The sequence below is a fragment of the Nelusetta ayraudi genome, unplaced genomic scaffold (genome assembly GCF_046127955.1).
Source record: "Nelusetta ayraudi isolate G7.1 ecotype Tasmania unplaced genomic scaffold, CSIRO-AGI_Nayr_v1 ptg000041l, whole genome shotgun sequence".
Classification (NCBI taxonomy): Eukaryota; Metazoa; Chordata; class Actinopteri; order Tetraodontiformes; family Monacanthidae; genus Nelusetta; species Nelusetta ayraudi.
In genome coordinates this window covers 1,638,373-1,664,088 of record NW_027466091.1, presented here as the reverse complement: position 1 = coordinate 1,664,088, position 25,716 = coordinate 1,638,373, and the positions used below count along the sequence as shown (strand labels likewise).

The window sequence follows — 25,716 nt, the reverse complement described above, 5'->3', positions numbered from 1 at the left end:
AGCGTTAAGGGCCAACAAGGCTCGCTCGTGTTTGTTTACCAACGGGGACATTTGTCACAAGTGTTTACCGAGCTGCCCGCTCCTAATTGGCCCTTTTCCTTTTTCTCTGCGCTTCTCTAAATGTTTGGGCCTTGACCCAATTTTGGGGAAGGAAACAGCCGATATAAAAACCAAGCGATCCGATAAAGACGTGAAGAAATATTTTATTTATTCATTCATTCATTTATTTATTTATTTACGCGCACTGACTCACACAATGAAAGGGAATTCTGTCTGCAGCGAGCACCTGCTGCAAGTGGCGCCGTTACGCGCGGCACCACTTCACACTTCGGAGCGCACAACTCGCACTGGCGGTGTGTTTCGCCGGGTTATAATCTCCCAGGACGCTGTCACTCCCTGGAGACCGAGCGAGCCGCGTCTGATTGGGCCACAGCCTCCAGACCGCGGCAGCCGAGACTCAGCAGCCGGGAGAATTTGCTCTATATCAAGCTCCCCTTTAATCAAAAACCACGACGACCCTTCAGTCAGTCCGTGCAACCGAGGCAACGACATGCAGGGAGAGAGAAAAGTGTTGGGCTCCGCGTGTGGCAGCCAGCGCCAGCAGGGGAGGAGGGCTGCAGTGAGGAAAAAGGCACGGAGAGTTTCCTCTTCGTCCCCGGACTGTGTTCTGACCGCGCGCGCGCGCGCGTGTGTGTGTGTGAGCTCGCTCATGGTTGTGTGTATTTTTACATTTTCCACGCACAGGAGAGAGTGTTCGGGCCGAGGAGCAGCAGTCCGGTCGCCGTCGAGCGCATGCTGCACCACGAGCACCCCTACATCCTCAAACAAGGTATGGGCTCACCTTACAGCGCGCGCATTGAAGGGATTGGATTGGATTTCTTTGCGGTTAAATCATGCGTGGCTTTCCTGTTTGTCTCCCATTCAACCCTTCAGCTTTTTCAACCATTGCATGGGAGGATCTGAACGGTTGCGCAGCTCCAGGGAGACGAGACAGCCCCTCTCTCGAGTTTCAGGTGAGAAACGGAATGAAAAGAGCCGAGAAATAACCCGGCATCGATTTTCTTCTTCTGTCTTTTTTTTTTTTTTTTTAAGCAATCTATAATGAAGAGCGATGTGACGCGGCGCGCAGATATTCAGATATATCACTTCCAGCCTGTTAATGTTTGACGCGGGGCATGCGCTGGAATCCTGCGCGGACGGAAGACGGTGTGTTTACTCGCGAGACGCAAGCTCGCTCCCGCTAATTGGCCGGACCTCACAAGTATTCAGCTCACAAGTAATAGCCCCGTCGGTTGGCACAGTTCACTCACCGCGCGCCGCACAATCTGACATGACATGTCTGCCACGGAGCATTACCGCCCTGTCTGGTCCTGGTGGGATTTTAAGGTCTGCTGATGGGTTTCCCGACTGCTGCTTTCACACCTAAGCGCTTTCTGAATCAATCTTTTTCACTTTTTTTTTTTTTTTCACTTTTTTCTTTTTAATCCCCCCCCAGGTGCACGAGTCTGACGCAGATGACCAAGATTTCGGGGGTTACACTTTGGCTTTCACAGCAGGTGAGTGAAGCCAAATCCTGCAAGCTCTGCAATTTGAGCGACCGATGTGGTTGCGATTGTCGCTGGCTTTTTAACAAGAGATTCCCAACCTCCTGCCAGATTCTCCTGCCACGCTGGAAAGCAGCCTGAACCCAGCGGAACTGGTGCCCTTCCAGGGATGCGTCATACCTCCTCTGTCCCCTCAGTGGGACCTGTCTGCGGAGGACAGCCTGGTCAGCTCTCACGCAGAGGCGCACGACGGAGCTCTGTGGGAGGACGTGGCCCAGTGCCAGGCCATGGCTCTGGGAGACTCGGTGGAAGCCAACAATCTGGTGAGTCCTCAGCCAATGTGGCCCTGTGGTTTGAACAGAAAAAGGGTGATTTTTTTTTTTTTAATTACTAAAAATACAACCGAAGACGTACAGGCATCCTTTGGCACTTTCGGGTCGTGCTGAAGTTGTTCAAACAGACAAAAGTCAGGAGCATGGTTGGTGTCTGTCTGTGTCTGCAGCTCCATGCCACTCTGAAGAAGAAAGAGGAGGCGTTCAAGGCCCTGCAGGAGAGAAACGTCCACCTGAGGCAGCTGGCTGACCGGGCAAAGCACTTGGCCTCGGTGCTCGAGGTGAATGATGGGTTTGCTTGTTGGTGTGCGTGCGTGTGTGTTCATGTGTGTGATCCTGGATACAACAAATCCCTGATTTGTAATCTTTGTCCTCCAACTTCTTGTCTTTTTTTCCCTCCTCTCAGAGACTCATGACGGTGAGGCACCCGTGCACGAGAGAGCCGGCGGCGCCGCATGCGGGCAAACCCTCGCTGAGCCCCTGCAAGCGCCAGCGGCTGGACGAAGGCTACGAGACGGAGTCCTCGGACTCGGTGGAGGACATACTGAGGGACGTCAGCACGCGTTGCAACGCCGTCCTGCACGGCGGTGGCGGCGGCGGTGCTGCCGTGACCACAAAGACGCAGCAGGAGGCGGAGGTCATACGCATGCACGGCTCCTTCTCGGGCCTGAAGACGTCGGTGTGCAGCACCACTTCCTTGGAAGGAACAGAGGGAGAGGAGGGCGACTCGTCCTTCAGGACGTCCATCAGAGAACACGGCACCATAAGGACTCAGGCGCACCCACACGGGCGCACCTTCACTTCCTGCACCCAACAAGGACGATACCGCTTCCGCTGGGTGCCGAACCACAGCTGAAGAGCAGCAAGGAATAAAGCGAAATGGGATCCAGCCGTTTGACCCGGGGCGGGGAGGAGAGGGCGGGGGGTGGGGGGTGGGGGGGGGTGGTTGCCGTTGGTTCAGGGCAAGAGAGGGAAGTGTGGGTGGGCACGAGACTGTTAATGTCTAACCGATAATCTACAGTGATATCTGTGAATGATTACATGATGTCTTCCTCAGGTAGCTCGTCGAAGCAAATCACTCAGAGGTGCCCGACAGGGAAAATAAAACTGTCCCAGCCTTTGTTTTCATTGTGTGTCTGTTTACACGCCTCGGAAAAATGTGACAATCCGGCCAATCAGTGAGGCGACGCCACAAGTCTGCTTTCCTTTATACGGTATGTTTTTTTTCTAAAGCCCTTTGTAAAAGCGCATCGGCAAATAAAAGTTGTTTGGTAGTAAGATGTGAATAAAATGTTTCGTAAAGGTCTCTTGTTGCCGTTTCTCATTGACGACGAGTGAAATGAACGAGACGGATTTTAACAATGAAGCTTCCTCGCTTGAAGAGGGAAACAGGAAACAGGACCCTGTGCAAGAAGCAGCACCGGTGTCTTTGTGGTCCATACGAGGCCGCGATGCACCACAGCTAATATCCCTGTTTGCGTCAAAATCAAATGTGAGGCCGGTTCTCGTTGTCGCCTGTGACGGATTGAAAAGAAAAAAAAGGTCCTTTGTGATGAGGGAGGAATGCAGAAACATTAGACGTACCAACAGGTGATGAAATGCTTTAGGTGTGGAACAAACAGAGCTGTGCTCAAAGAAGGGCCGTGCAGTGAAAATAAAACTGAGGGAGTTGCTTTTAAAAACAATGATATTCTGGATTAGCAGAAAACCAATTTTAACACAAAAAACATTCAGCGTTGGAAACAAAAACACTGCGAGATGACTGTGTTTGTGTGTTCCAACTTCTTGTAATAAAGCTTAAAATTACTCCAATAATACCCTCTGGGTCACGTGACCCAAACAATAGAGGGATCGTGCAGATTAAGAGTGGCTAACCTTGTAATGACTTTACACTGTGAAGATCGTTCATCCAATCGGCAGCGAGAACATTTCCTCTTCAGTGGCACGTTACAAACACGTTCCTCTCTCGGACTCTTTGGCTCACCTATCGAACATCGACACCTTTGACACGGCCAGGTTTTCTCCAAGATTTTGATTTTAAAAATCACAGTCTACAGTCACCTATCTACTGCACGTGCTGCGGATTTAACGAGAAAAAACAAACACAATGGGAAACGAAGAGGAGGAGATAAGAGATAAACTTCCCTGTTAACGATGATCCCCTGACCTCTGGCAGTCTGTGGTGTGGTTTTCCCTGCGACCTCATACTGTTAAGTCCTCAGACAATGTCAGACCATGAGGTCAGACACCTGTTTAAACTTCCTAAAGGTCTGTTTGCGCTGGAGCAGTGAAGGCAGCAGCATATGGAGCGCAAGAGCTGGGAACAGCAGACCGCTGACGTGCTGTACACAGAAGACAACATGATATTATTGACTTTCTAATAATCCCATCATTTATTTTCATTCTTTGTTCTTGTGTGATTGTCATTGTTGGCCTTGACAAGGGCAATACTTGACTCAACCATTAAATCTCTTCTTCCCAATTCTACTCACTTTGAAAGCCAATCACCCTTTACAATGACATTATAGTTTATAACATATATGTCTTTCAAAATAAAACAGTGTGTGTATATAAAAAAAAAAGCACCTTTAATGGATTAAAATCAGTTTCCACGTTTCTCCGTTTCCTTTGTTAATATGACAGTGTACCGAATGTATTTTGCTTTCAGAGAAGACAATTAATCAAATTCAATTTGACATTTTTCGTCAGCATGTTTTTTTTTTTTTTTTTTTCAGGTGTCACGTACGTTCGCCGTTTCATCCGTTCTAATAAAACACAACCGTTACAAGCGAATGAAAGTCAGGAGACTGGAGGAACTGACAGAAGAGCTAACAATGGACACTCGAGTCTAACCACCGTTAACTGTCCAAATTCCTGCTTGTCGGCTGTGAAGCACAAGACGACGCTCGTTGTCAAATCCTCACGTCAAACTGCTGCTCAAGAGCACTTCATAAACTGAAAAAAAAAAAAAAAAAAAAAAAAAAAAAAAAAGGGGGGGGGAAAAAAAACACAAATCCACAGAGTCGTGAGCAGAGTGCGATTACAGGGCGCGAAGCTTTTCCTTTTTTTTTTTTTTTCCTTTCTAAGCTGCTCGTGGCACATTTGACCGGTTAAGCGACCGCCAAACCGCGGGAGGGGAAAAGAAAATAGAGACACAATGAGTTTCTAAGGTGACTAAAGCCAAACCCGGAGGGAGGCTGCAGGCCAGACGGAGTCCCGCGGGAAAGTCGGTGCTTAAACCGGCTCATTCATTTGATTTTCCCTCCCCAGTGGATGGACGGACGGTGGGAATTAGATGAAGAAAGCCTCGGGGGAGATTCTATTCTTTTTCTCTCTCCGGGCTCTGGGTTGTTTAAACATGGTCATATCAGGGTATTTTGTAGGTTGATAATTCAAGACACGACGTCTTTCATGAGACGAATACATGGCGATTGGAGTGGAGATTAGAGTTGTTTTTTTTTTTTTTTTTTAAAGTTCTTTTTAAAAATGTTTATTCATGTTTCTAAGTATCTCCCTTTAGGCTACGATTCAAAGCGATTCTTTTAGGAATCTGTATAGAGAACACAACTCGTGAACACAGAGATTAGTTTTGATGACTAGATGAGATTCAACTTTATTGACATTGCACGTCACAAGTAGAGCAACGAAATGCAGTTAGCGTCCAACCAGAGTACATATCCAATGCATAATTGAACGGTGGCTATTCGGTGCGAAGTGTGAAACAATGAAAAATAAGTATAAATATACGTCGGCGTAAGTGAGCACAGAATATAACAGGTTGAAAAATATACCGATGGGATTTAACATACAGTGTTTTTGATGTTTGCAGTGCAGGGATGTTATTGACAGTGATGCGAAGAAGCAGTGGGTAGTAAGTCCGGTATAATTGCAGTATGCACAGTAGTGCAAATTTGTTAACCGGTCCACACCTATATATATATATATATATATATATATATATATATATATATATATATATATATATATATATATATATATATATATATATATATATATAAATATAACTCATGAAAAATAAAACCAGTGGGTAGGGAAAAAAATACCAGCTGAGCTTTTTTTTTTTTTTTTTTTTTTAAAGATTTAAACCCGGTTATAATTAAAGTTCGCGATGCCGTGCCTGCCCAGCCAATTAACCTGCAGCCATGTTTACTGACATTAATAAGCCAACAGGTGACTTCATTAACTTAAACTCTCTTGACTTTCCGCCTCCAATTATCAGGACGTATGTTCCGCTCAGGCGTCCCGCAGGAGTCGGCGGCCTAAATGAGAGGTTTGAGCAGCGGGAGCGACCCGGCGAGCAGCTGGACGGGGCTCCGCTCCTCGGGCTCCGCCACCGGGCCTCGGCCCGCCACATTGACAGCGCGCACCTGTCACACAGCTCTGGGCTCGCGCTCCGGTGGTGACGACATATGGAAGTGGCAGGTGGGGTGGTGGAGGGATCGGCCGAGAGAACGTGCCCTCAGCTCCGCGCCCCTTCGGCCGCCCCCGTAGCGTCACAAGAGGCCCCGGCCCGGAACACCCGGAGGTGTGGCCCGCCGACATGCGGCCTCTTCCCGCAAAAAATAATTAGTGGTGTTCGGTTGAGGGCTGCGGCTGAGGGCACAGTGCTGGGTTACACGAGCATATGCGAGACTGTTTAAGAAAAAAAAAAAAAAAAAAGTCAGTGTAATTGAGTTTTTTCCCCCTCCCCCTTATGAGCATTAAGAAAATAAAAATACAAAATAAACCATAAATACGGAAAACAGATTGTTCCTTCTTGACTCGCCTACCCTTTACGTTAAACTTACCATTTATTTTTACTTTAGAACTTGAATTCATTTACATTTTAGTCATTCGTCTTCTTTTTGTCATTGAAAAAAAACATTTATTTTCTTCGACTAAATTAATGCTGAAATACGGCCACCTTTAACTTATCATCTCAGTGTCCATTTCTAGACTGCATTTATTGTATTAGAGCTATATGGCACTATTATTACTGTCATCGTCTTATCGTCGACTGAATCGATCATCATCATCACCGATATTTTCACTCACAGGCCAATTAAATAAATCCGTATTTTCATGAGGCATTTATTCGACACGTGATGACGCACATTAATTGACACGTTGCCCATTATTTCCTAACCACAACAAATATTAGGCTTCGATTAACATTATTGTTAAATACGAATGGAGCCTAGTAATTAAGTGTTAACAGACACCCTAGAAAGTGCGTCTCTATCACTAAGTGGTAACTGCCGCCTCCCCTTTTATGAAGTTGCCGCGTTGCTCCTTTTTTTTTTCTTCTTCTTTCTTTTTTTATCTGTGATTAGTTTCCAGTGGAAACCAGGACGCGCAGAGAATCTCCGCACCAGGAAAGAACCTGGTTTACTCAACACTAACCCCCTCGACATGACGGCCAATAGCAGCGCAGAGAAACGAGCTTCCCGCTCCTCTGGCCGCCTGGAGACGCTATTTAGGAGCGCAGTGTCCAGGAGGGCGCACAACAGGTGCGGCAGGCATGGAGCTGCTCCTCCACCAGGCCGCAGAGGTAAGAAACCCCTCTTTTCCTATCTTACTGGCTACTATTTTTGTCTTATTGAAGGCGGAATTTCAAGATCAGTCTTAATTGAATGACGATATTAGAATTCTAATTGAAAAATACAAATTGGCAAATGTGTGGAAGTAAAAAACAAAAAATACAACCCCGAGCTGTTGCGGTTGTGTTGCTGTTGCTACCAAGCAACCGCTCTGAAGTGTAAACACATGGCGGAGTCTTCAACGGAATAGTGGCAATCTTTCAAAAGCTTTGAACCAACAGTTCTTTTAAGCGCATTGGCTTGTTATAAAGAACAGACGAGAAATGTGCGTGACTTTGAACAACTTCTTCTTCTTTCTATTCAAAGGACAACCTGAGGACCCCAGTTGGAGATTTCTCGGGCCAGAGACGACATGGCAGTCGCCTTCAGGTAAGGCAGAAAACAAAGGGTCAATGCAATTTCTTTCTTTTTTTTTTTAGGCTGTCCCTGTGCCGACTGGCTCCCCCACTTCTTTCACATCCCGTGCTGGCAGTGACAGTGTGGCAGTGTGCTGCTGCTGGCTGTGCTGTGTGATTGACAGCTGTCAGCCACACTCCTCAACTGCTGCTGCCAACTGACTGCTGCTGCTGCACACTGGGGAAAAACGACTGCGAGTCTCTATCTGTAACGTATGGACAGACAAATAGCTCAGCATCAGTTCTTAAAAACTCTACCGCGGCTGCTGCGACTGGTTGGGAGGCAGTGTAATGTTAGCTGATGTTTGTTTGGCCAGCTGACTCTGCTCTGCTACCTTAACAGTTGCGTTACGCCTGCAATTCACTTGCAATGTCAACCGGCTGACGCGAGTCAGGAGAAAGAGGCGTCCACTGGGATGGCAAAAAAAAAATAAAAAATTAAAAAAGAGTTGATTTTCTAGGCTGGTTGCCCTCGCCTGTCGTGATTTAGGGTTAAATTTGGTCCAGTTAAGCCACCGTGTCGTTTTGTTTTGTGGGCGGTTGGCAGGCAGTGTCTTGGTAAGCTGGTCGTTTGTGAGAGCGCCAGTTTACCTGCTGCTGCCGTCCGACTGTCCACCACAGTCCACACCAGGGGCTCTGGTTCAGGCCGCTGTGCTATCAGAGGTCCTGCTCTACTTTAGAAGAAATCATTGTTTTTGGGGGAAGCAACATCACCGACTAGAAAGTGGCATCATCTGATTTATTACTACTGTATCATTCATGACTTACCGTCGAGATATTTTGCCTTTATTGCATTATTCAATTTTGGGTTGGTAACCTCGAGTGGGAATGGGGTTTTCATTCATGAGCTGACGCCTACTGACCTTTAAAAATAAGCGTTTCAAGATCACTCTCGAACTGTATACTGTTGAAACATATATATGCTTTTTATAGTTTTAAGTTAATCACAACCAAGAGGCTTATTTTGCATTAATTGCAAAGCTATACAGCTTCCGCTTGCTTTGAGACTGACAATACCAAATGCTGCGATCCCATTAGAGAAACTTGTCCTCGGTGCTGAACTCACAACCGTCAAAGGCCTCACAACACACACTGTGTTCTCAAGCAAGGCTTCATTTTTTTGGACTGAATTTGAAAGTGAAAAAAAATGTTCTAGGTCCATAGAATAATAATTTAAAACATACAGTATGTGTCAACTCTTCCCGTAAAATAAACATTTACCTATAATCTAAGAATCAAAAACACTATCACCCTTATGGAGATGATTACAAGACGTACCAAAAAACACAAAACTTGAAAAATCAGATCACAGTAGGCCAGAATTAAAATGCGTCGCCTAAAGGAGCAGGCTTTAATGTAAACATATCATTGTGTGACAAACAAACCAAAAGAAAACAAAAAAAGTACCGAGCAACTTCAGTGGTAAAACGTCTTTCAGTTTCAGCAGTGGCCTTTACCTACAATGTTCAGCATGATAGTCACTATCAACCACAGGATGGTTCCCCTCCTCTCCCCTCCCCCTCACAACAATGAGAGCCAAGACACTTGACTGGCCTCTGCTCGCCTCTTTAGTGGCAAAGACAAGTGGATCTTCTCATCCGGAGCAACATGTTGTGACAGTTCACAGTTCACGGTCCACTCGTCCCAGTCCCAGCTTGGGAACCATCGGCATCACGCTGGCAGGGGGGCTCCTCGAGCATCCCGCTGCCACCGACCAGCGTCATCATAGCTCCACCCGTTTCTTCAGGATGATTTCGCGCACCAGCGCTGTCACCTCCTCTCGAATGCTCTCCATGGGCTCGTCTGTTCGCCAGAAGCGCACCACTTTACCTTCTGGGTTCACCAGAAATTTCCAGAAGTTCCACCTGGGGATTTTCTGCACAGAATCTGAAACAAGGCCCACAAAAAAAAAAGATGTAGGTGAATGTAGAAAATACTAGCCGCGTTTTCTTTACAGTTTTTCCGCAAAAAAATAAAAGCGATATTTCTAAAGTTTCAACAAAATACAATTGCGATTTGCAGGCGTTTCCATTGAATGGCGTGAAGTGCATAAGCCGTAGTTCTCGTAAAATCTCGTCCCGCGAGAATTCTTGCAATTCTAGGGGAAACACAGCTGACTGACAATACAGCCAAAGAACATCAGCAGAAACTCGAGAACGTAATTGCTCTTAACAAAGATTCCAGTCAAGGTACATTTTTCATGTTGTGTGATTTTCGTCTTGCTAGAATATTAGATACTTAAAGTGTGACATTTATTTATCAACATCCGGCAAGTAAAAGGAAAGTTTTTTTTTTTTTAATACTGTAATTATGTTTTCATATCTAATAAAAACAATCCTGGCATTAAAGCAAATGGTGTCAGCGTTAAGCTTTTTTTTTTTTTTTTTTTTTTTGATTAAAAAAAAGAAAATCACATTCAACAACTGAAAACAATTTCATCCTCATCAATCATTTTATGGTTTGTTAATGCTTAGTAAATCTAAAATACATAAACCCACATTTCAAGAAGATAATACAATTAGAATGGGTCAATGGTTGGAGGTCTGAGCTGCTGCAGGTATTTTTGTGTCGGACTAAAGCCACAGTCAGCTGATCAAAAACAGCCACCATAATAAAGTGTAGCACCACAGACGTGGCTGCTGCTGCTGCTGCTGCTGCTGCTGCTGACCTGTGAGGAACCTGAAGGCTGGCTCGGCCTCGGAGCCCATGATCTTGATCCTGCTGAAGAAGGGGAAGGTGACGCCGTGGGTGGACTTGGCGAACGCCTCGATCTCCCGACTGCTGCCGTTCTCCGTGTCCCCGAACTGGCCGCAGGGGAAGGCCAGGACGTTGAAGTGCGAGGGTCCCAGCTCCCGGTGCAGCTCCTGCAGAGCCCTGTAGTTGCTCTCCGTCTGCTCGCTGTGACTCGCCACGTTTACAACCAGAGACGCCTGCAACGAAGGAGGCGGCCGACTCACTTTAACTGCGTCCTCCAAAACACAAACCTTCTGACAACGTTCAAACACAGTGTTGTTTTGTTTTGTTTTGTTTTGTCGAAAAGTGTTCAACTTTGACGATGTTTGCCCTCCGCCGTTCGCTTTTTTAGAAAAGTGCGTTTTTACCGCGCGATGATGTGGACCTACTTTTCCTCGGTACTTCTCCAGGAGGACCGTCCTCCCCTTCGCGTCTTTCACCTCGAAAGTGTAAAAGTCGACGGGCTTCCCCGGCTTGAGCAGCTGCGTCTGCAGGAGGAACAGACAGCCGACGCCGACCGTCATGCTCAGCAGCACGGTCAGCTTCCTGGCTTTGGGGTTGGAGGACCTGCTAGGGTAGCCCCCTAAGGCCTCCATCTTGGAGGAAGGAACTAATCTCAGCTCCAGGACCAGGAGTGGGCCAGGCTGGCGGACTCCGAGTCCTGTCTCAAGTCTCCAAGGCAGGCGGACCGAACTGGGTTCCGGAAGTTGTGTTCCTTCAAAATAAACAACAACCGCCTCGCAGCCAGACACGAAGCGGAAACGTAGCCGATGTCTTCTCTTTACCAACTCGCAAAAATCTTCCCAAACCCCCGTAGAGACCACTATTTAAATGGAAAATGTCGAATATTAACTTCCGCGTGAGTTTTCAGAAAAGTCAAAAGTTATTTAAAAAAAAAAAAAAAAAAGAGAAAAGAAAAAAGTAAATATTAAGAAAATTACTTCACCAGATCAACTATGACCGTGTATTCATAAAGATACATAGGAAATTTACTTAAAGTACATAAACAATCTATACTGGTCAGAAATTCAGTTTTATAATAGGCCAGAATATTTGGACCGGACGTTTTAGAAGTCGTTTTGTATTCGCACTTGACGGCTAGTGATCAATTTTATTCTTTTCGGTTAACAGCGATTTTTGGATATAGAAAAAAAAACATACAAACTTCTTTTAAACTTGCTTTATTTGTATTTTCTTCACGCTTTACAGGCACATGGCTTCTTCACCGACCAAACATCTTACAAACGGTGCAGGAGGAGGATCGTCACCAGAGGCAGCGTCGAGGGTCCCGCTGCAGGTACACCGCTGTCCGCCAGATGGCAGCAGGACCTCAGCTTTGACTTCGACACGGTCCGACAGCGACTGGTGCTGGACTCTCCTCCAAGAACCCAGGCAGAACACGAAGGCCTGCAGGGGAATCCTCCTCCAGGTAGACAACATGCAACCCATGTTCACCCAACTCGCACGTGCAGATTCTGTCTTGTGTAACTGAGTGGCTTCCTCTTTGTCTTGTCTTGATCATTTACAGCTCTCTCACCGTCAAACATACCATGCACCGCCTGGCTAAACCTGTGTGTAGAGAATTTCCCTGAACAGGTTTGAGTCAGGTCACACACACAATACAATTTTTTTTTTTCATGATCATGCCCGCTTTTGATGGATAATATTGTAAATTGTAGTTTCGATGCTGTATGGGTAAAATGGTGAATCCTGTTTTGCAGCAATGGGTTTGGACAACTGCAAGCGTGGCACAATCAGATTGTCAGCTGGCTGGTAAGGCATAAATTAATGACTGGTATGACTTCATTCTGAAACTCAACTCGCAGGTATGACGCCATACCAGGAAATGAAGAAATACTTCTCTACTGAATGACTTTATTTTTTTTTTCTGTACCACAAACCCTTCAGAGATTAAAAACTTCAAAAAAAAATTGAAAAAAATGCACAATATCACTTCTAATCTACATCAGTTTGTCTTGTGCCTGTGTAATTGTGACCAGCATTTGTATGGGGTTCTTGCAGGTTCCAAAGAGACGACGTGTGATTTAAAACCATTTGCCCTCTTGAACAAAACCTCGCCGGAGGTGCAGGAGGGAAAGTCAGCTGCGTCGTTTTCGGCGCCGACGCTGCTTGACGACTACTGTAAGGAGGAAACAACACAAATCCCAGTTTATGCTCACAATAATGGCACATCGCCTTTCTCCTTCATAACTCTCCTTATCTCACCACCGGTTGCAGATGCTGCAGATGTAATTGAAGAGCAAAAAACAAAACATATTCTTGCCATTCTCCTCCCGCCTCAGACACAAACCTCCTCGACTGCAGCTGTGACGGTGTGGTAGCGCTAGCGCTGGGCTCCTCAGTTTACCTTTGGAATTCGGAAACCCGACGTGTGGTGGGCCACTTGGACCAGGCCACACCGCCAGGGCAGCCGTCGTCAGACCGTCCAACCCGCTCCATCTCCTGTCTGTGCTGGAGTGGGGACGGCAGAATCCTCTGCATCGGCACCAGGCGGAGGGAGCTTCAGGTATGCAGGTGTGACGCTGAGAGGAAACTGTGGCATGTACTGTATGTGTGACAAACCTCGATATCCAGCCGAATAACCATGATGTGCAAGTGCCGTGACTTTTGTTTTTGATTGTCCAGTTGTGGGACGTTGAACACGAGGCGACAGTCAGGCCACTGCCGTCGCACTTGTCTGTGGTCGGAGCTCTTTCCTGGAAACAAAACCTACTGAGCAGGTAGGACCTGTCACTGTGTGTGAGAGCCGTGGCAGGCTGTCTGTTTTAACTGCAGTGCTGACAAAACCACAACGAAAACTTCTGTTTAAGTACACGTCTACCTATCATAGCCTGTGTCTCGCTAAAATGATCTGCAGCTTACATGCATTTATACATACAGACGCTATACGAAATACATAAAGAATATGCAATATGTACAATATACATCATACATCCTGCTTACTTACAGCGGTGGCGTTCATTCTATTCTATTCTATTCTATTCTATTCTATTCATTCTATGATCCCACAGCGGCTCCGTCCTCGGATGCATCCAGCACGTCGACCCTCGGGCTCCTGCCCCTCTGATTGGTGCAGCCTTCCAGAGGGGTGGGCTCTGCAGCCTCCAGTGGTCGCCGGACGGCACCCGGCTGGCCAGCGGCTCCCCAGGGGGCCTCCTGTCCATATGGGATGGCGGCATCACGGGGTTCGCGAGGTCACGGCAGCCACTGGCCACGATGGAGCAGCCCACTGCCGTGAAGGTCGGCGCGTGCCTCATTCAGAAAAAAACATTCATGTCCAGACTGTGTGAGGTTAGCTCACTTCCTGTCTCCCTCTTTTAATAAGATCAGTTCACGTCTGTTGATATGACATTAAAGCCGCCGCTTAACCCTTCTGCAATATTGTTTACGAGCCCTTGATTTTGATTGAGTCATTATACGAGTCTGGCTTAGATTCAAATGTACGATATCACACGGCTACTTATTAACAGAAATGAGGCAATCAGCCACTACTGAAGGCGGCAGTGTGTCCATGTGCTTAATACAGACTGAGAACTGTCATGGTGCAGATTGAAAAATGATATTATGCAAAATGATCCGACAGCTATGCACAAAACAAAAACTTCACACAACCCGACCAGACCATGTGTTGGCCACGCTGTGTGTGTTTGTATTCAGTGTGTTTGTGTATTCAGGCCATGGGTTGGTGTCCATGGCAGAGGAACGTGATCGCTACCGGAGGCGGCTGGAAAGACGGACAGCTCAGAATTTGGGACGCTGAGTCCGGGACGTGTGTGACCGCTGCTGGCACCAGCTCACAGGTGTGGAGGTCTCCAGCGGGGATATTGTTGTATTATTGGATGTGACCAATGACTCAGATCGTGTCTATTTGAAGGTGTGTTCTTTAAGATGGGCTGAGAGGAAGAGAAGCCTCGTAACGGGTCACGGCCTTCCCCGGCACCACATCGCTCGCTGGTCCTGGGACTCCACCTCGCTTGTCCCCACCCACCAGCTCACAGGTTAGACACCCCTGAACAGTCCTCACTGTGACCTGGCAGAGCAGCTGCATAGTTTTGATTTCAGAAATTTGAAATCCAACCTTCCAATTTCCAGACATTGATAGCTGTAAAAAGAAAACTCAATGCATTCTACCAACAAACGGCTTGCTCCCCCTTGACAACCCAGAAAAAAAGACAAAACAACTTTTCTACTAACAAAGCTGGCAGAATTAGCAGTTGAAAACAAGATTCTGTCTGGACAGACAGACAGACAGAATCTTCATTGAGCTGCTTCGAAAGATTTTGCTGTTCTGGGCAGGAGCAAAAAAAAAAAAAAAAAGAGATTATTTTACATGTTTTTACTGTCTCCATGTGAGAAGCTTTAGCTACGTGACATCTGCATGCTAACAGTTAGCGGCCGGCTAATCTTACCTGGCTGCTCTTGACCAGCCAATCGTTACTCTGACATGTGATCTGCTGTCACCCAGAGATGTCACACAGCAACCCCAGTGTCAAAGCCCTGACTGTGGAAACGTTGAAGTCATGGGGGTTTCAGGCTCACTGCATTGACACTCATTCACCAAACCTGTTTTGATTTGAATCAGTGGAAGGTTATCAGAATTACTGCCATTGAATCAATGCAAGCGACTGAAATGTTTTTGGGAAACACACAATGAGAGTAATGATGGCTGGCTGGAGTGAAATTTCAAATGAAAAAATAAATAAACAGATAAATCTTTGCCACAATTGTACCACAGCTTTGTGTCTGAAGTTGTTTGACAGAAGTCATTCCGTGCCGACTCATTCATGTCTCGGTTTTCCAGTCATTGCAAAGCTATATGACTCAATCCAACACATGATAATTCACTGTGGCCAAAATGAGTTGTGATGTTTGGCAGAGAAATTTACTAGCAGCCAACACCAATTGATTGAACACGTGCATGTCCCACACTTGTTCCCCATGGTCGGGGGAGGAGGGGGGGCTAACTTTGGCCAAAGTGTCGGGATAAAAATGATGTGGAGAACCACAAGTGGTAGCGGTTGTGGCTGCCTTGAGAGAGACATTGTTGAACTGAAATGAATGAAGACAGTTGGAGTGAAACTCTGAAGGTGCTCTTCTCTGTGTTAAGCATTTTTTGTTTTTTTCACGGTTGTACAAATTTGCAACCTTCCATTAAGAGCTGCATCTAATCAACAGCAACAAGTAATTCATGACTCGGAAGAGAAGAGCCGGCTCACCTTCAGTATTTTGATATTTCCCCTTTTCTCCGAGTGGGCACCACAGGTTTTTTTTTTATATATGGGTTATTTTTGTACAATAAACATTTTGTGTTGCTTCTAGGTCATTCACAGCGAGTTCTGCACTTGGCCTTGAACCAGGAAAACACAGAGATCTTCTCCGCCGCTGCAGACCAGCAACTGCGCACCTGGGGCTTGTAGCGATCGGGTCAGACGGACCGAACGTGGACGAGGACTCGCAGAAGATGCACGTTTCCTGAAGCGACCGCAGGGACAGGCGGAAGAACCACGCTGTAGCCCAATGTCACCTAAGACCCACTAACGGCCAAGACTACATAGTCTTTCAGAAGTTGACCCAATTTACTTTTTGTAGTTGGCATGATGATGTTGTTGCAGTGAAAATGCAATAAAGAATACAGAAAAAGACAAGAACAAGAGCTTGACAATGTGCGACAAGTTTGTGCATCAAAAAATACACTGAGGCTACTTGAGTGGATTGTCAGGTGACCCACGTTTCAAGGTGACATTTTGTGACGCCTGCTGATTTAAAAAAAAAATTATATGTAGCACTTTAAAATCCCTGTCACCAGGTTGAATAACTAACAGAAAGTCCAAAGTTCTGGCTTGGTCTTCACCTTATACTTGACATTTGTTGAAGACACACATCCCTTCTCACAGTCACAGTCGTTCTGGTGGAAAAAAACAAAACAAAACAAAATACTTGTTTTACTTTCTTTTGACTAGAACAGACTTGAACGTGTTGTAGAAGTGTGTCTGTGGTCTAGTCTTTAACTTGTTTGATGCTGTGGTTCACTTTCTTCTGTCATCATGATCACTTGATCCCAGCTGCCAGTTAAGGCAAAGGTGGGAATCAGGTGCAATCGATGAGGTCATCGATGCTTGTCACTTCCTAATAATAATTGACAAGAAGTGGCGAGCAAGACTGATGCAAGACACCCAACAAGTGACGGCTAAAGGCTGAAACAGACCGCGACGAGCTCAGCCTGCAAGGTTCCTAATTAAGACATTTTTAATAATTAACCCGAGACAGCAAAATAATCTGTTAAAAAACAAAAACAAACATTCAACAACATAATAATATACATACAAACAACATAATTTGTTAGTATGGTCATCATGGTTATGGGAATTTGGGAAGTTTGGCCCACTGGCCCACTGTGATCCACAACGTTGGTCTGGTTGGGCCACCACAGGTCAACTGTGCAGCTAGACTGGCGCCGCTGCAACAATATTGAAGAACTTTCCAGAGCTTTGGCTGCATTCAAAGGCAGCACACTCTTAGGGTTTGGCCGACACCTCGTACGATTCTTAAAATAGCCCACAGAGGAGGAGCGGTGTCACATTATTTTTAGCTCCTCCAATAAAAGTGGCGCACCTTTGTCGCTGGTCGCACTTCACACTGTTGAGCTCATTCCCGCTGTGAATGTTGTGCAGGGCAACTATAAAGTCCATGAAAAAGAGAAGTGGAGCTTTTGCAGGGATTCTGCTGCAGAGAACTGTTTTCCATTTTACATGAAATGGTTGAAACTCCACCATTGTGTAGTGTATAGTAGATAGTGGAAAGACTTTGTAGGGTTTTTAATCAAACTCGAGGTTTTCCTGGAGACTTCCTGAAACTGTGGCAACTCCCACTTTTGCTGTCAGCTCTTGCACAACCACAAAAAAAAAAACCGAGCCTTTATAAACACAGGAAGAGTTGAAAGTGCGAGGTAGAAGGTTGGAGGCACTACAATTACAACAGGGGTTCAAGGAGAGCAAAAGAGCGTCGGGCCACCACTTTCTCTTAGAGGAAAAGAAATGTGGATTCTTCTGCATGTTGGCGAATGAGATACAGTTTCTGCGGCGACTGGCTTTTCTGGGTAACTATCGCACACAGATGAATTGCATACATGCTTATTCCGAGAGATGATATCAATTGTAATCAAAGTTTTCGCAGCAATTTCCTTCGTCTTTATGTATTCCTGTACTCCGGTATTTTTGTCAGCACTCTAAAAATGTGTTTTGGTATTAAAACCTAAACACATCTTGGCTTGAGAAGGGCAATCAGAGGTGCAGGCAAAGCTCAGTTGGGAGTGAGATCGTGAGTCTTTGTCGACGCCCGGCAAGGTCGCCACAGCCTGGCTCCGTAGCCGACCACAAAGGGTGGAAATGTTGGTTTTACTCAAGAGGGTTCAACAGGTGTTGAACTCCAAATACATGTCACTAAACCACATTAACGTTTGTTTGCACACAAATACACAACACAACAAACATGAGCATCAGGAGGAGTGCAGTTGTGCTTGTAATTGCACTGTTGGATGTGATTTGCAGCAGTGGCGATCAAGTTTACCGCAACATGCATGAGGGTCGCCACATGTTGTCCACGAGGAGATACGTCACGCAACAACCAACAGACGCAACAAAACACGTGACACAAAGTGAATGTGTAAGAAAGCACCATAGCTCCCGCTCTTCCCATTTCACATCCCATTTAAAGGTCTAGTGTGTCAAATTCTGCCATCTAGTGGTCAGAGTTTAGATTGCAGCGACCATTTGCTCACCCTCCCTCTCCCAAGCTTGCTGGTGAACTACAGTGGCGTGAGAACCGTTCTATGTTTGTGACAGGTTTGTTGCTGTTTGAACAGGACTCTCCAGAGCCGCCCCCCCATGAGGCCATTCACTGTCACAAACAGTTCTAGCGCCTCATTGTGGATCTGCCTGACACAAGAACTCCACACAACGTAGCACAACACACAGCTCAGTTGCCATCGTCTGAAGCTCCTTTTTTTCTCTCTCTCGCCCTCAGTGGTGTGCCATGACTTAACAGCGGGCCACGTCGTCCCCGAACTCACCCTGCTCCCCAGGGCCATGTCGTGGCCCGAAGCCCGGCACTTCTGCCAGAGACACTACGTGGACCTGGCGGTGCTGAGCTCGGATGAGCAGTACCGGGCTCTCCTCAACGCCACGGCCGGCAGCGCTGCCATGTTCTGGGTGGGCCTGCGCCTGCACAGCGGCGTGCGCGACTGGAGGTGGGTGAGCGGGGAGGAGCTGGGCTACGACCGCTGGTTCAGGAAGAGCCCCTCGGGCCGCTGTGCCAGTTTCGAGGCCACGCTGCAGGACGAGAGGAGGCTGCTCTCCCGCTACTGCGACGAGTGGCACATGTTCGTCTGTCAGGGTGAGCGACGCTGAGCTACAATTCTGAACTTTGACGGCAGAACCAATGAGGAACGGCAGAGTCGTGTCGAACTTTCCTCTGTTGAGGGGAGCAGAGAGCCAATGCACAAGAAAACCACGCAAAGCCACAAAAATACAATTATTAAACAAAAAATTGTTTCCTGACATTGTCACTGTCATCCTCTGTTCCACGCTGCAGGTCCTCTGCCCCCACACCAGGTCACCATGGACTCTGTCAGCGGCGCTGACCGCGTGGTCCTCAGCTGGAGAATCGCAGCGTTTATGCAGATGACGCCACACACTTACAACGTGACGAGGTGCTCCGACACGTGCGAGACGCTGCTCTTCCCCTACGACGGCGGCGGCGGCGCGGCATCGATGAACGTCAGCATCAGCGGCCTGAGTCTGGCCACGCCCACCTCCATCCAGATTTCTTCTTCTGTTGTTCGGACAGACAGTTTGACCGGGAGGAACACGACTCTCCAGAGCCGCCCCATAGTTTTCCAAGTCAGAGCAGGTATTCATAATAATACTAATGATGCTACTACTACTGATAATAATAATAATGACGATACCATTATTGCTACTATAAAACTCAGGTTGTCTCCAATGTGCTTTGTGGATTCACAGTTTAACATGACACGTGACATTATATTGTATGTCTTGACTCTTACGCAGCAGCAGACCCTGAAGTTGAACCCAGTCTCATCATTATCATCTTGAAGTCCCCCAAGCCTCTTTATCTGGGTTTGTTGCTGTGGCTTCTTTACTGCGTCTTGAAAAAATGTAAGTTCTCTTGTTTGCGTTGTGATACAAAAAAAAAAAAAAAAATCCAAATGTTAAATCACTTTGTAATTGTGTTTTTTCAATCTCCAGGTGATTTTTTTATGGAGCCCCGGGACATGATGCTCTCTCCTAAGGACACGGTGGTTCAGCTGATGGTCCCAGACAACCAGTGCTCACTGCTCCTCCACCAAACTCCAGCTGCTGCATGAGGAAAAAGCCTGTTGGTGTCATGAAACAAAGGGGGTTGCATCGATACGATTCCTCTTTCCCCCGTTATTTTTTTTTCTTATGTTTTATAGTTCAGTATTAGGCTCAGAGACAAACAGTCGTAAAATCTTATTATTGTCAGGTGCATCTGAAAGGCTCAGTGTTTAACAGTTAGAGGGACGCAATGGCAGGAAATAAAATGAAATTCATGCCTTTTTACTGGTGGGTTTAGTATCACACCTGCTATGATAAAGACATGAGGTCCAGTGAGTCATTACAAAACAGGGATTAACGCCTTAACATTGTTTCCAATCTGCCTACATGCCACAAGATGTAACTAATTACTTACACACTGGGCCTCTAACGTGACAGCAATGTTCTGTTTGCGTAGGGAAATAAAATTCTCATTTAGTGTTAAAAATTCTCATGTCGTATTAAGAGTAGGAAAAGGAGCAGGTCAGAGAAAAACACTCTGCTTTTGTAGCTTTGAAACTGGCTGGAAAAGTTTTCCAGCCAGTGAGGTATTGATCATATCAAGATCTTTAGTATTAAAGTTAGTTTCTGATTTATCTTCAGGAAAAAAACTGAAATTTGTTTCTGAGTAACTGGATCTCATGGTAAACAGGACAAGTTAACGTTAAAGGCTTGTCTCATTGGCTTGTCTATTATTTCAATAAAAGCTTATGAGAAAAGTTTTCCTTGTGGGTCCATAAATATTATGTAGAAATGACCCGAAACAATTTCAGAAAAAAGTTCAGTTTTTCTCATTTATTTATACATTGTTTTTGTTTGTTTTACCTGTTTTTTTTGTTTGTTTTTTAAGGAATATAGAGGGGACATTATTACAAATTTTGTTATAAAATTTTAATTACCAAATTTCATTGCCCTTGAGATTTTGGTTTAGTTTTTGTCATCCACCCTTGAGTGAAAATATGTATTCTTTGGTGACTATTTTCATAACAAAGAGTTACAAATAAATATATACTATTGACAACACAACCTTTTATTTCTTGATTATTTTTTTTACTACTAAGCTTTTCCTCCGGCCTCTACCCTACAACCGATGATGACATTTTGTTTCGTTTTCGATTTGTGGGGTAACTTTTAGTCATCTAGTCATTTTCAATCATTGAGTGCAGCTTGCAGGGAAGACCACAAAAGCCCACAGGTGAGAAAAGAGCACAGACACACATACAAAAAAAACGTCATCAAATCATCAAAATGCTCCTGATGGCCGGTAAAGGAAGAGAAACCGTTACAGCCTGGCCTTGCTTTGCTGACTCACATTTCTTCTGAAGTCAGACCACATCCTCTTGAAGACATAAAGCGAGCTCGGCGGGGTGGGCTTCACACCTTCGTCAAGAGGAGAGATCAGAAGACATGTCCGTCCCCGGGGTTTTCATTCTCTCTGTTCTCTGTGTGCTGCTCCTCTCTGTGGTCCAACCAGGTGAGAAAGAGACCGCAAAATCTCTCACTATCTATTTTCATTTGTGCTTTCTTACTAATATTCAAGAACATTATATTTACGTATATATATTTGTGCCAATCAAATTCTACTTCTAAGTCCATGAGGTAGAGCAGCTTTCACTCATTGCAGTTCAGCTCAGTTTGTATCATCTGTCATATGTGCGCTTTGACGTCAAACAATGCTCCAGGTGATGGCTCAGAGATTATTGGTGGGAAAGAAGTGCCGGCCCACTCGATGCCCCACATGGCTCTGCTGAAAAACAGCAAGGGCTTCTGTGGGGGGACGCTGATCGATGCCAAATGGGTTCTTACTGCCGCCCATTGCGAAGGGTGAGAGCAAAATCTCAAGCGCTTCAAAAAGCATTAAAAAAAAATTCCCAAGTTACGAATGAAAACCAGCCTCTCACCCTGTTGCTTTCTTCATCTTCTTGCAGCTTCAAGGAAGTTCTGCTCGGGGTTCATGCCGTCGATAAAGAGGAAAACGAGTCGAGGCAGAAGGCCCGGGTGACTCATAGTTATCCTCACCCTTGCTTTGACAGAAAGGAGGCGGTCAATGACCTGATGCTGCTCAAGGTGAGGTCGCACGGAGGAGTCAAACTGACAAAAACAAAATGTTGGTTGCTCGTGCTCGCTACAGTCGTCTGAAGTGCATTTTTGTTGTGTTGAGGCGGAAATCAGAACAGATTCTGCTGATTGTTTTAACCTCAACATCTTCTTCTCGTTCTTTTGTTCTCCGTCCCCTTCGGTCAGTCAGTCAATCAAAGCCCCCCAGCGGTACAGATACAGGGCATCAGGGCACTGACAGGCAACACTGACCGACTCACTTCAATACTGTCATCATAGTGAAAGAGGACGTTTATCTAATTATTTATTGGTTTGTAGATAGCGAGACGGACAGATGTAGAAAAACAAAAGTGCACAGATAGAAATACAACACGCAAGTGAAGGAATAGACATTTGAGAGTTGCGGCTTTGAGATCCTTGTGCTATTTTTTCCCCCCCAGCATCGAGCTGCAGACTGTATGGGAGGAAAACAACATTCCAGCCACCAAACGTTAACAAATGTCTCAATACAGCATTTTAAAAAGACGCTGAATGGAAAACATCATCTCGGGACATTTTGAAATGTTGAAAATTTGGCAGAAGCTCGTGTCAAGCTTGTGTTAAGATTGTGTTAAGGATGTGTTAAGCATGTGTTAAGCACGTGTTAAGCACGTGTTAAGCTTGTGTTAAGCTTGTGTTAAGATCGTGTTAAGATTGTGTTAAGCTTGTGATAACGATTTATGCACATTTTTTTTACAATTTCAGCTCAAAAAAGGAGTGAAGCAAACCAAAACGGTCAAGTGGCTCAAGCTGGGTCAAAAAGTCCAGGAGCCAAAAGCCGGCAGCAAGTGTCTGGTGGCCGGCTGGGGGGCAACTGGCAGGGGCAAGCCGTCAAAGGTCCTGATGTCCGTCAACGTGACCGTGTTTGAGCGGGTCAAGTGCAACTCCCCCGAGTACTACAACTTCAAACCTGTCATCACCAACAGCATGATCTGCGCCGGTTCGGACAGCGGGACGCCGACAGACACCTGCCAGGTGATGGCGCCGCACGCAGGGAGCAAACAACCCCGGTGTCAAATTCTGTTTTTAATCGTTCAGTATTTGTGAATGGCTCGTGCTCACACTCTCTCCAGGGGGATTCTGGAGGCCCGCTGCTGTGCAATGGTGCACTGGTGGGTGTCACATCCTTCGGGGGCCGCTGCGGCGACATGAAGAAGCCCGGCGTGTATTCCTTCCTCTCCGAAAAACAGCTCGACTGGATTAAGAAGACCATGAAGAAGAAGGCGGAAGTGTTGTAACAATTTCTCTTTCGGGTTTTCTGTGCTTCGCCTGCCAGCCACGCATATTCATCCTCACCCAGCTGGGCTTTAATTCAGAGGTGACAGCTTGTCAGCTGGTATTAATGTTTGGAGTTTAAATGTGGTCATGGACGCTGTCTGAAACAAGAGGTTAATGTCATTAATGTCCACTTTTATTATTATAATGTTGTGTTTTTTGTCCCGTTTTAAAGTTAATGCTCTACAAAGTAAAAAAAATAAAAGCTTCTGCTTCTTATAGTTGATAGAGTTGCAATGAAATCATTTTGTCTTTCTTTCTTGTGTAGTTTTTTCTCTAATATTTGCCTCATTGGGCTTCAGTTCTCAGGAAATGCTTCGTTGTGGTGGGATTTGCTAATTCTGTGCCTTTGACTGATGACTGATCTGACGAACTAACCAGATTACTAACCAGGAAAGTAACCCCCAAAAGCGCTCGTTCGTTTTTTTCGTGCTTTGGTGGTCTTTGTTTCCGATCTCTGTCTCCAGGCCGCGTGAGAACAGCGTTGAGACGGAAACAATTTCATGACACACCACAAAAGTCTGTTTCCTTGCTGGGCTCTGACATTAACCAGAAAAAGCGTGACAAAGCCGAAGCGCATCGCAGAGATCACGTACATGGCGTAACAAAAATACTTGATGTGAACTAATTCAGACCACGGAAGAAGGCTAGGGGTGATAGTCCCATGCAGTCTGTTGAATCATTCTCTCTCCCCTCCTATTGATAAAAGTTTACCCTTCCTATTGAAGTTGCACTACAGTTTTGCCATTTTAACAGTGACACGATAGGCCTAATAGTTTCAATAATCACCAGTAGATGGTGCTCTTTGCTTTATAACGTATGTATGAAACGATGAAACTGGCTACTGAGCCGACACCAAGGTGATGATGGTGATTGAAACATGATCGGGTGATTTTACAGTGCAACACATGCTGCCAACAGCGGTCAACGGACCAATACATGAGCAGCAGTCATGGAGGCTGGCGGCAAGAGAAAGAATAATTCAATTTGGCTTTAAGGACGATGTTGTCAATGACGCTGTGCGGTGTGCAAGGTCTGCAGCTCAATAATCAGTGACACAACCACCACAACTTCCCGCTTCATCCCACGAAGAAAGGTAAGCTATGCGAATGCACCTTCTTAGCTAACTGTTACGGCTGTTAGGAAGCTAACGTTTGCTAATACTAACAATAAATAAACTTAACGTGGCTAGAAAGCTAAGGAAGGTATGTCTTCTCAATAAAATGCGTGATAAAAGTGTCTGGCTAACTTATTGGCTGGTCAAATCGGTCAAACGTTAGCTAGAAAGCTAATGTTTGCTGATATAAATGGTAACATGAAGCCATGTTGAGTTTGAGACATGCATAACATCAACGTGGCATCAATATAAAGTAATTTACGTGTGGAAACGGGGGTAGATGATCAGATTTGTCCGGTGACTTGCTTGACCTGAGCAATGACTTGACTTGCTTGATTCTAAACACAGAGACTTGAGACTTGTTTGAGACATGAAGGTTAAGACTTGAGACTTGATTGTGACTTGCACGTGTGTGACTTAATCCCACCTGTGCTTTAAACCAAGCCAGTTCCAATCATTCAATAATTTTATTTTATTTTTTTGGTTAAAACACAGACTTGCAGAGAATTACGTAATTCTCAGTGCTTTTATTTTCACAAAAGTTTTTATTTGCTATTTTCATGAGCACGTATGGGGACTTTTATGAAAATAGGGAAAGGTTTATATGTTGTGAATGTTTTTCTTTGTTTTCTAGAACAGTATACGATGTAATCAGATTAACCATTTCTTTTTTACCTTGATAATATTCTACATATCTTAATAGAATAATCCTGTGTTTGATTAGACTCCCTGCTGGCCCTCGTTAAAACTGCTTGACAGCCATTTGTCACAATGCAAGTTTGGAAAAAAACAAACAAACAAAACAAAACAACATCTAAACAAGAACACAAACCGTATAAACTGTGCCCACGCCGATTGATATCAGATGGGATCTACTACCGACGTGAATTATCACTGACCAACCATCAAACCCGCGTGTTGACTCGGGTTTCCATGAACACGCACAACAGTACGGGCCCACCTTGGTGCCATCGAAACCAAGAGCGAGCACCACACCCGCATCAAGTTGTCCTGGCAGAGGAACCAGCAGAGTGTGTGTCAGTGACTTTTAACTCCTTTCAATAGCCACTTCCTGGTACTAGATCACACACACACACGCACGCACACGCACGCACGCACACACACACACGCACTCTGAAGAACTCAAGCAAAAAAATGTTTACATGGACTTGCATCACACACTGTGTGTGTGTGTGTGTGTGTGTGTGTGTGTGTATACGGGCAGCTACCCGCCTAGCCTCGCCTT

The 25,716-nt window shown here is 45.6% G+C and overlaps 5 protein-coding genes across 7 annotated transcripts; 4 read left to right on the top strand and 1 right to left on the bottom strand.

The window, feature by feature from the left end:
* Window positions 1-667: 667 nt before the first annotated feature.
* On the top strand, window positions 668-2,773 carry mcidas (multiciliate differentiation and DNA synthesis associated cell cycle protein). Of its 2 annotated transcripts, XM_076033411.1 has the most exons (6): window positions 668-829; window positions 934-1,013; window positions 1,496-1,556; window positions 1,656-1,867; window positions 2,047-2,157; window positions 2,283-2,773. In XM_076033411.1, the coding sequence occupies exons 1-6, from the start codon at window positions 793-795 to the stop codon at window positions 2,730-2,732; spliced, it is 951 nt and encodes a 316-aa protein (XP_075889526.1). In that variant the 5' UTR covers window positions 668-792; the 3' UTR covers window positions 2,733-2,773. The 2 variants fall into 2 exon arrangements, with proteins under 2 accessions (XP_075889526.1, XP_075889527.1); XM_076033412.1 differs by lacking the exons at window positions 668-829; window positions 934-1,013 and adding an exon at window positions 1,271-1,386.
* A 6,420-nt stretch (window positions 2,774-9,193) lies between these two features.
* Window positions 9,194-11,285, bottom strand: gpx8 (glutathione peroxidase 8 (putative)). The gene is made up of 3 exons (XM_076033364.1): window positions 10,994-11,285; window positions 10,540-10,801; window positions 9,194-9,758 (listed from the first exon to the last, which is right to left on the bottom strand). The coding sequence occupies exons 1-3, from the start codon at window positions 11,198-11,200 to the stop codon at window positions 9,595-9,597; spliced, it is 633 nt and encodes a 210-aa protein (XP_075889479.1). The 5' UTR covers window positions 11,201-11,285; the 3' UTR covers window positions 9,194-9,594.
* A 157-nt stretch (window positions 11,286-11,442) lies between these two features.
* On the top strand, window positions 11,443-16,248 carry LOC142893122 (cell division cycle protein 20 homolog B-like). The gene is made up of 11 exons (XM_076033401.1): window positions 11,443-11,463; window positions 11,736-12,033; window positions 12,133-12,200; window positions 12,326-12,377; window positions 12,627-12,746; window positions 12,908-13,131; window positions 13,251-13,345; window positions 13,637-13,865; window positions 14,300-14,425; window positions 14,500-14,623; window positions 15,945-16,248. Exons 1-11 carry the CDS (start codon window positions 11,443-11,445, stop codon window positions 16,040-16,042), a joined length of 1,455 nt encoding a protein of 484 aa, XP_075889516.1. The 3' UTR covers window positions 16,043-16,248.
* A 1,269-nt stretch (window positions 16,249-17,517) lies between these two features.
* Window positions 17,518-20,703, top strand: LOC142893097 (uncharacterized). 2 transcript variants are annotated; one of them, XM_076033362.1, is made up of 5 exons: window positions 17,518-17,721; window positions 18,648-19,016; window positions 19,215-19,532; window positions 19,694-19,819; window positions 19,909-20,703. In XM_076033362.1, the coding sequence occupies exons 1-5, from the start codon at window positions 17,676-17,678 to the stop codon at window positions 19,932-19,934; spliced, it is 885 nt and encodes a 294-aa protein (XP_075889477.1). In that variant the 5' UTR covers window positions 17,518-17,675; the 3' UTR covers window positions 19,935-20,703. The 2 variants fall into 2 exon arrangements, with proteins under 2 accessions (XP_075889477.1, XP_075889476.1); XM_076033361.1 differs by having other exon boundaries at window positions 17,520-17,721; window positions 19,694-19,801; window positions 19,892-20,703.
* A 530-nt stretch (window positions 20,704-21,233) lies between these two features.
* Window positions 21,234-23,516, top strand: LOC142893098 (granzyme A-like). Its single transcript, XM_076033363.1, has 5 exons — window positions 21,234-21,455; window positions 21,664-21,805; window positions 21,910-22,048; window positions 22,784-23,053; window positions 23,152-23,516. Exons 1-5 carry the CDS (start codon window positions 21,389-21,391, stop codon window positions 23,314-23,316), a joined length of 783 nt encoding a protein of 260 aa, XP_075889478.1. The 5' UTR covers window positions 21,234-21,388; the 3' UTR covers window positions 23,317-23,516.
* Window positions 23,517-25,716: the final 2,200 nt, after the last annotated feature.

Coding starts and splice junctions, on each gene's coding strand:
- mcidas (XM_076033411.1), top strand. CDS start 793: ATGCTGCACCACGAGCACCCCTACATCCTCAAACAAG. Junction 830..933: donor CCCCTACATCCTCAAACAAG/GTATGGGCTCAC, acceptor TCAACCCTTCAG/CTTTTTCAACCATTGCATGG. Junction 1,868..2,046: donor CGGTGGAAGCCAACAATCTG/GTGAGTCCTCAG, acceptor CTGTGTCTGCAG/CTCCATGCCACTCTGAAGAA.
- gpx8 (XM_076033364.1), bottom strand. CDS start 11,200: ATGGAGGCCTTAGGGGGCTACCCTAGCAGGTCCTCCAACCCCAAAGCC. Junction 10,802..10,993: donor TGGAGAAGTACCGAGGAAAA/GTAGGTCCACAT, acceptor CCTTCGTTGCAG/GCGTCTCTGGTTGTAAACGT. Junction 9,759..10,539: donor AGCCTTCAGGTTCCTCACAG/GTCAGCAGCAGC, acceptor GCCTTGTTTCAG/ATTCTGTGCAGAAAATCCCC.
- LOC142893122 (XM_076033401.1), top strand. CDS start 11,443: ATGTCGAATATTAACTTCCGC. Junction 11,464..11,735: donor TGTCGAATATTAACTTCCGC/GTGAGTTTTCAG, acceptor TTCGGTTAACAG/CGATTTTTGGATATAGAAAA. Junction 13,346..13,636: donor AAACAAAACCTACTGAGCAG/GTAGGACCTGTC, acceptor ATGATCCCACAG/CGGCTCCGTCCTCGGATGCA.
- LOC142893097 (XM_076033361.1), top strand. CDS start 17,676: ATGTTGGCGAATGAGATACAGTTTCTGCGGCGACTGGCTTTTCTGG. Junction 17,722..18,647: donor GCGGCGACTGGCTTTTCTGG/GTAACTATCGCA, acceptor TCTCGCCCTCAG/TGGTGTGCCATGACTTAACA. Junction 19,017..19,214: donor GCACATGTTCGTCTGTCAGG/GTGAGCGACGCT, acceptor TCCACGCTGCAG/GTCCTCTGCCCCCACACCAG.
- LOC142893098 (XM_076033363.1), top strand. CDS start 21,389: ATGTCCGTCCCCGGGGTTTTCATTCTCTCTGTTCTCTGTGTGCTGCTC. Junction 21,806..21,909: donor ACTGCCGCCCATTGCGAAGG/GTGAGAGCAAAA, acceptor ATCTTCTTGCAG/CTTCAAGGAAGTTCTGCTCG. Junction 22,049..22,783: donor ATGACCTGATGCTGCTCAAG/GTGAGGTCGCAC, acceptor TTACAATTTCAG/CTCAAAAAAGGAGTGAAGCA.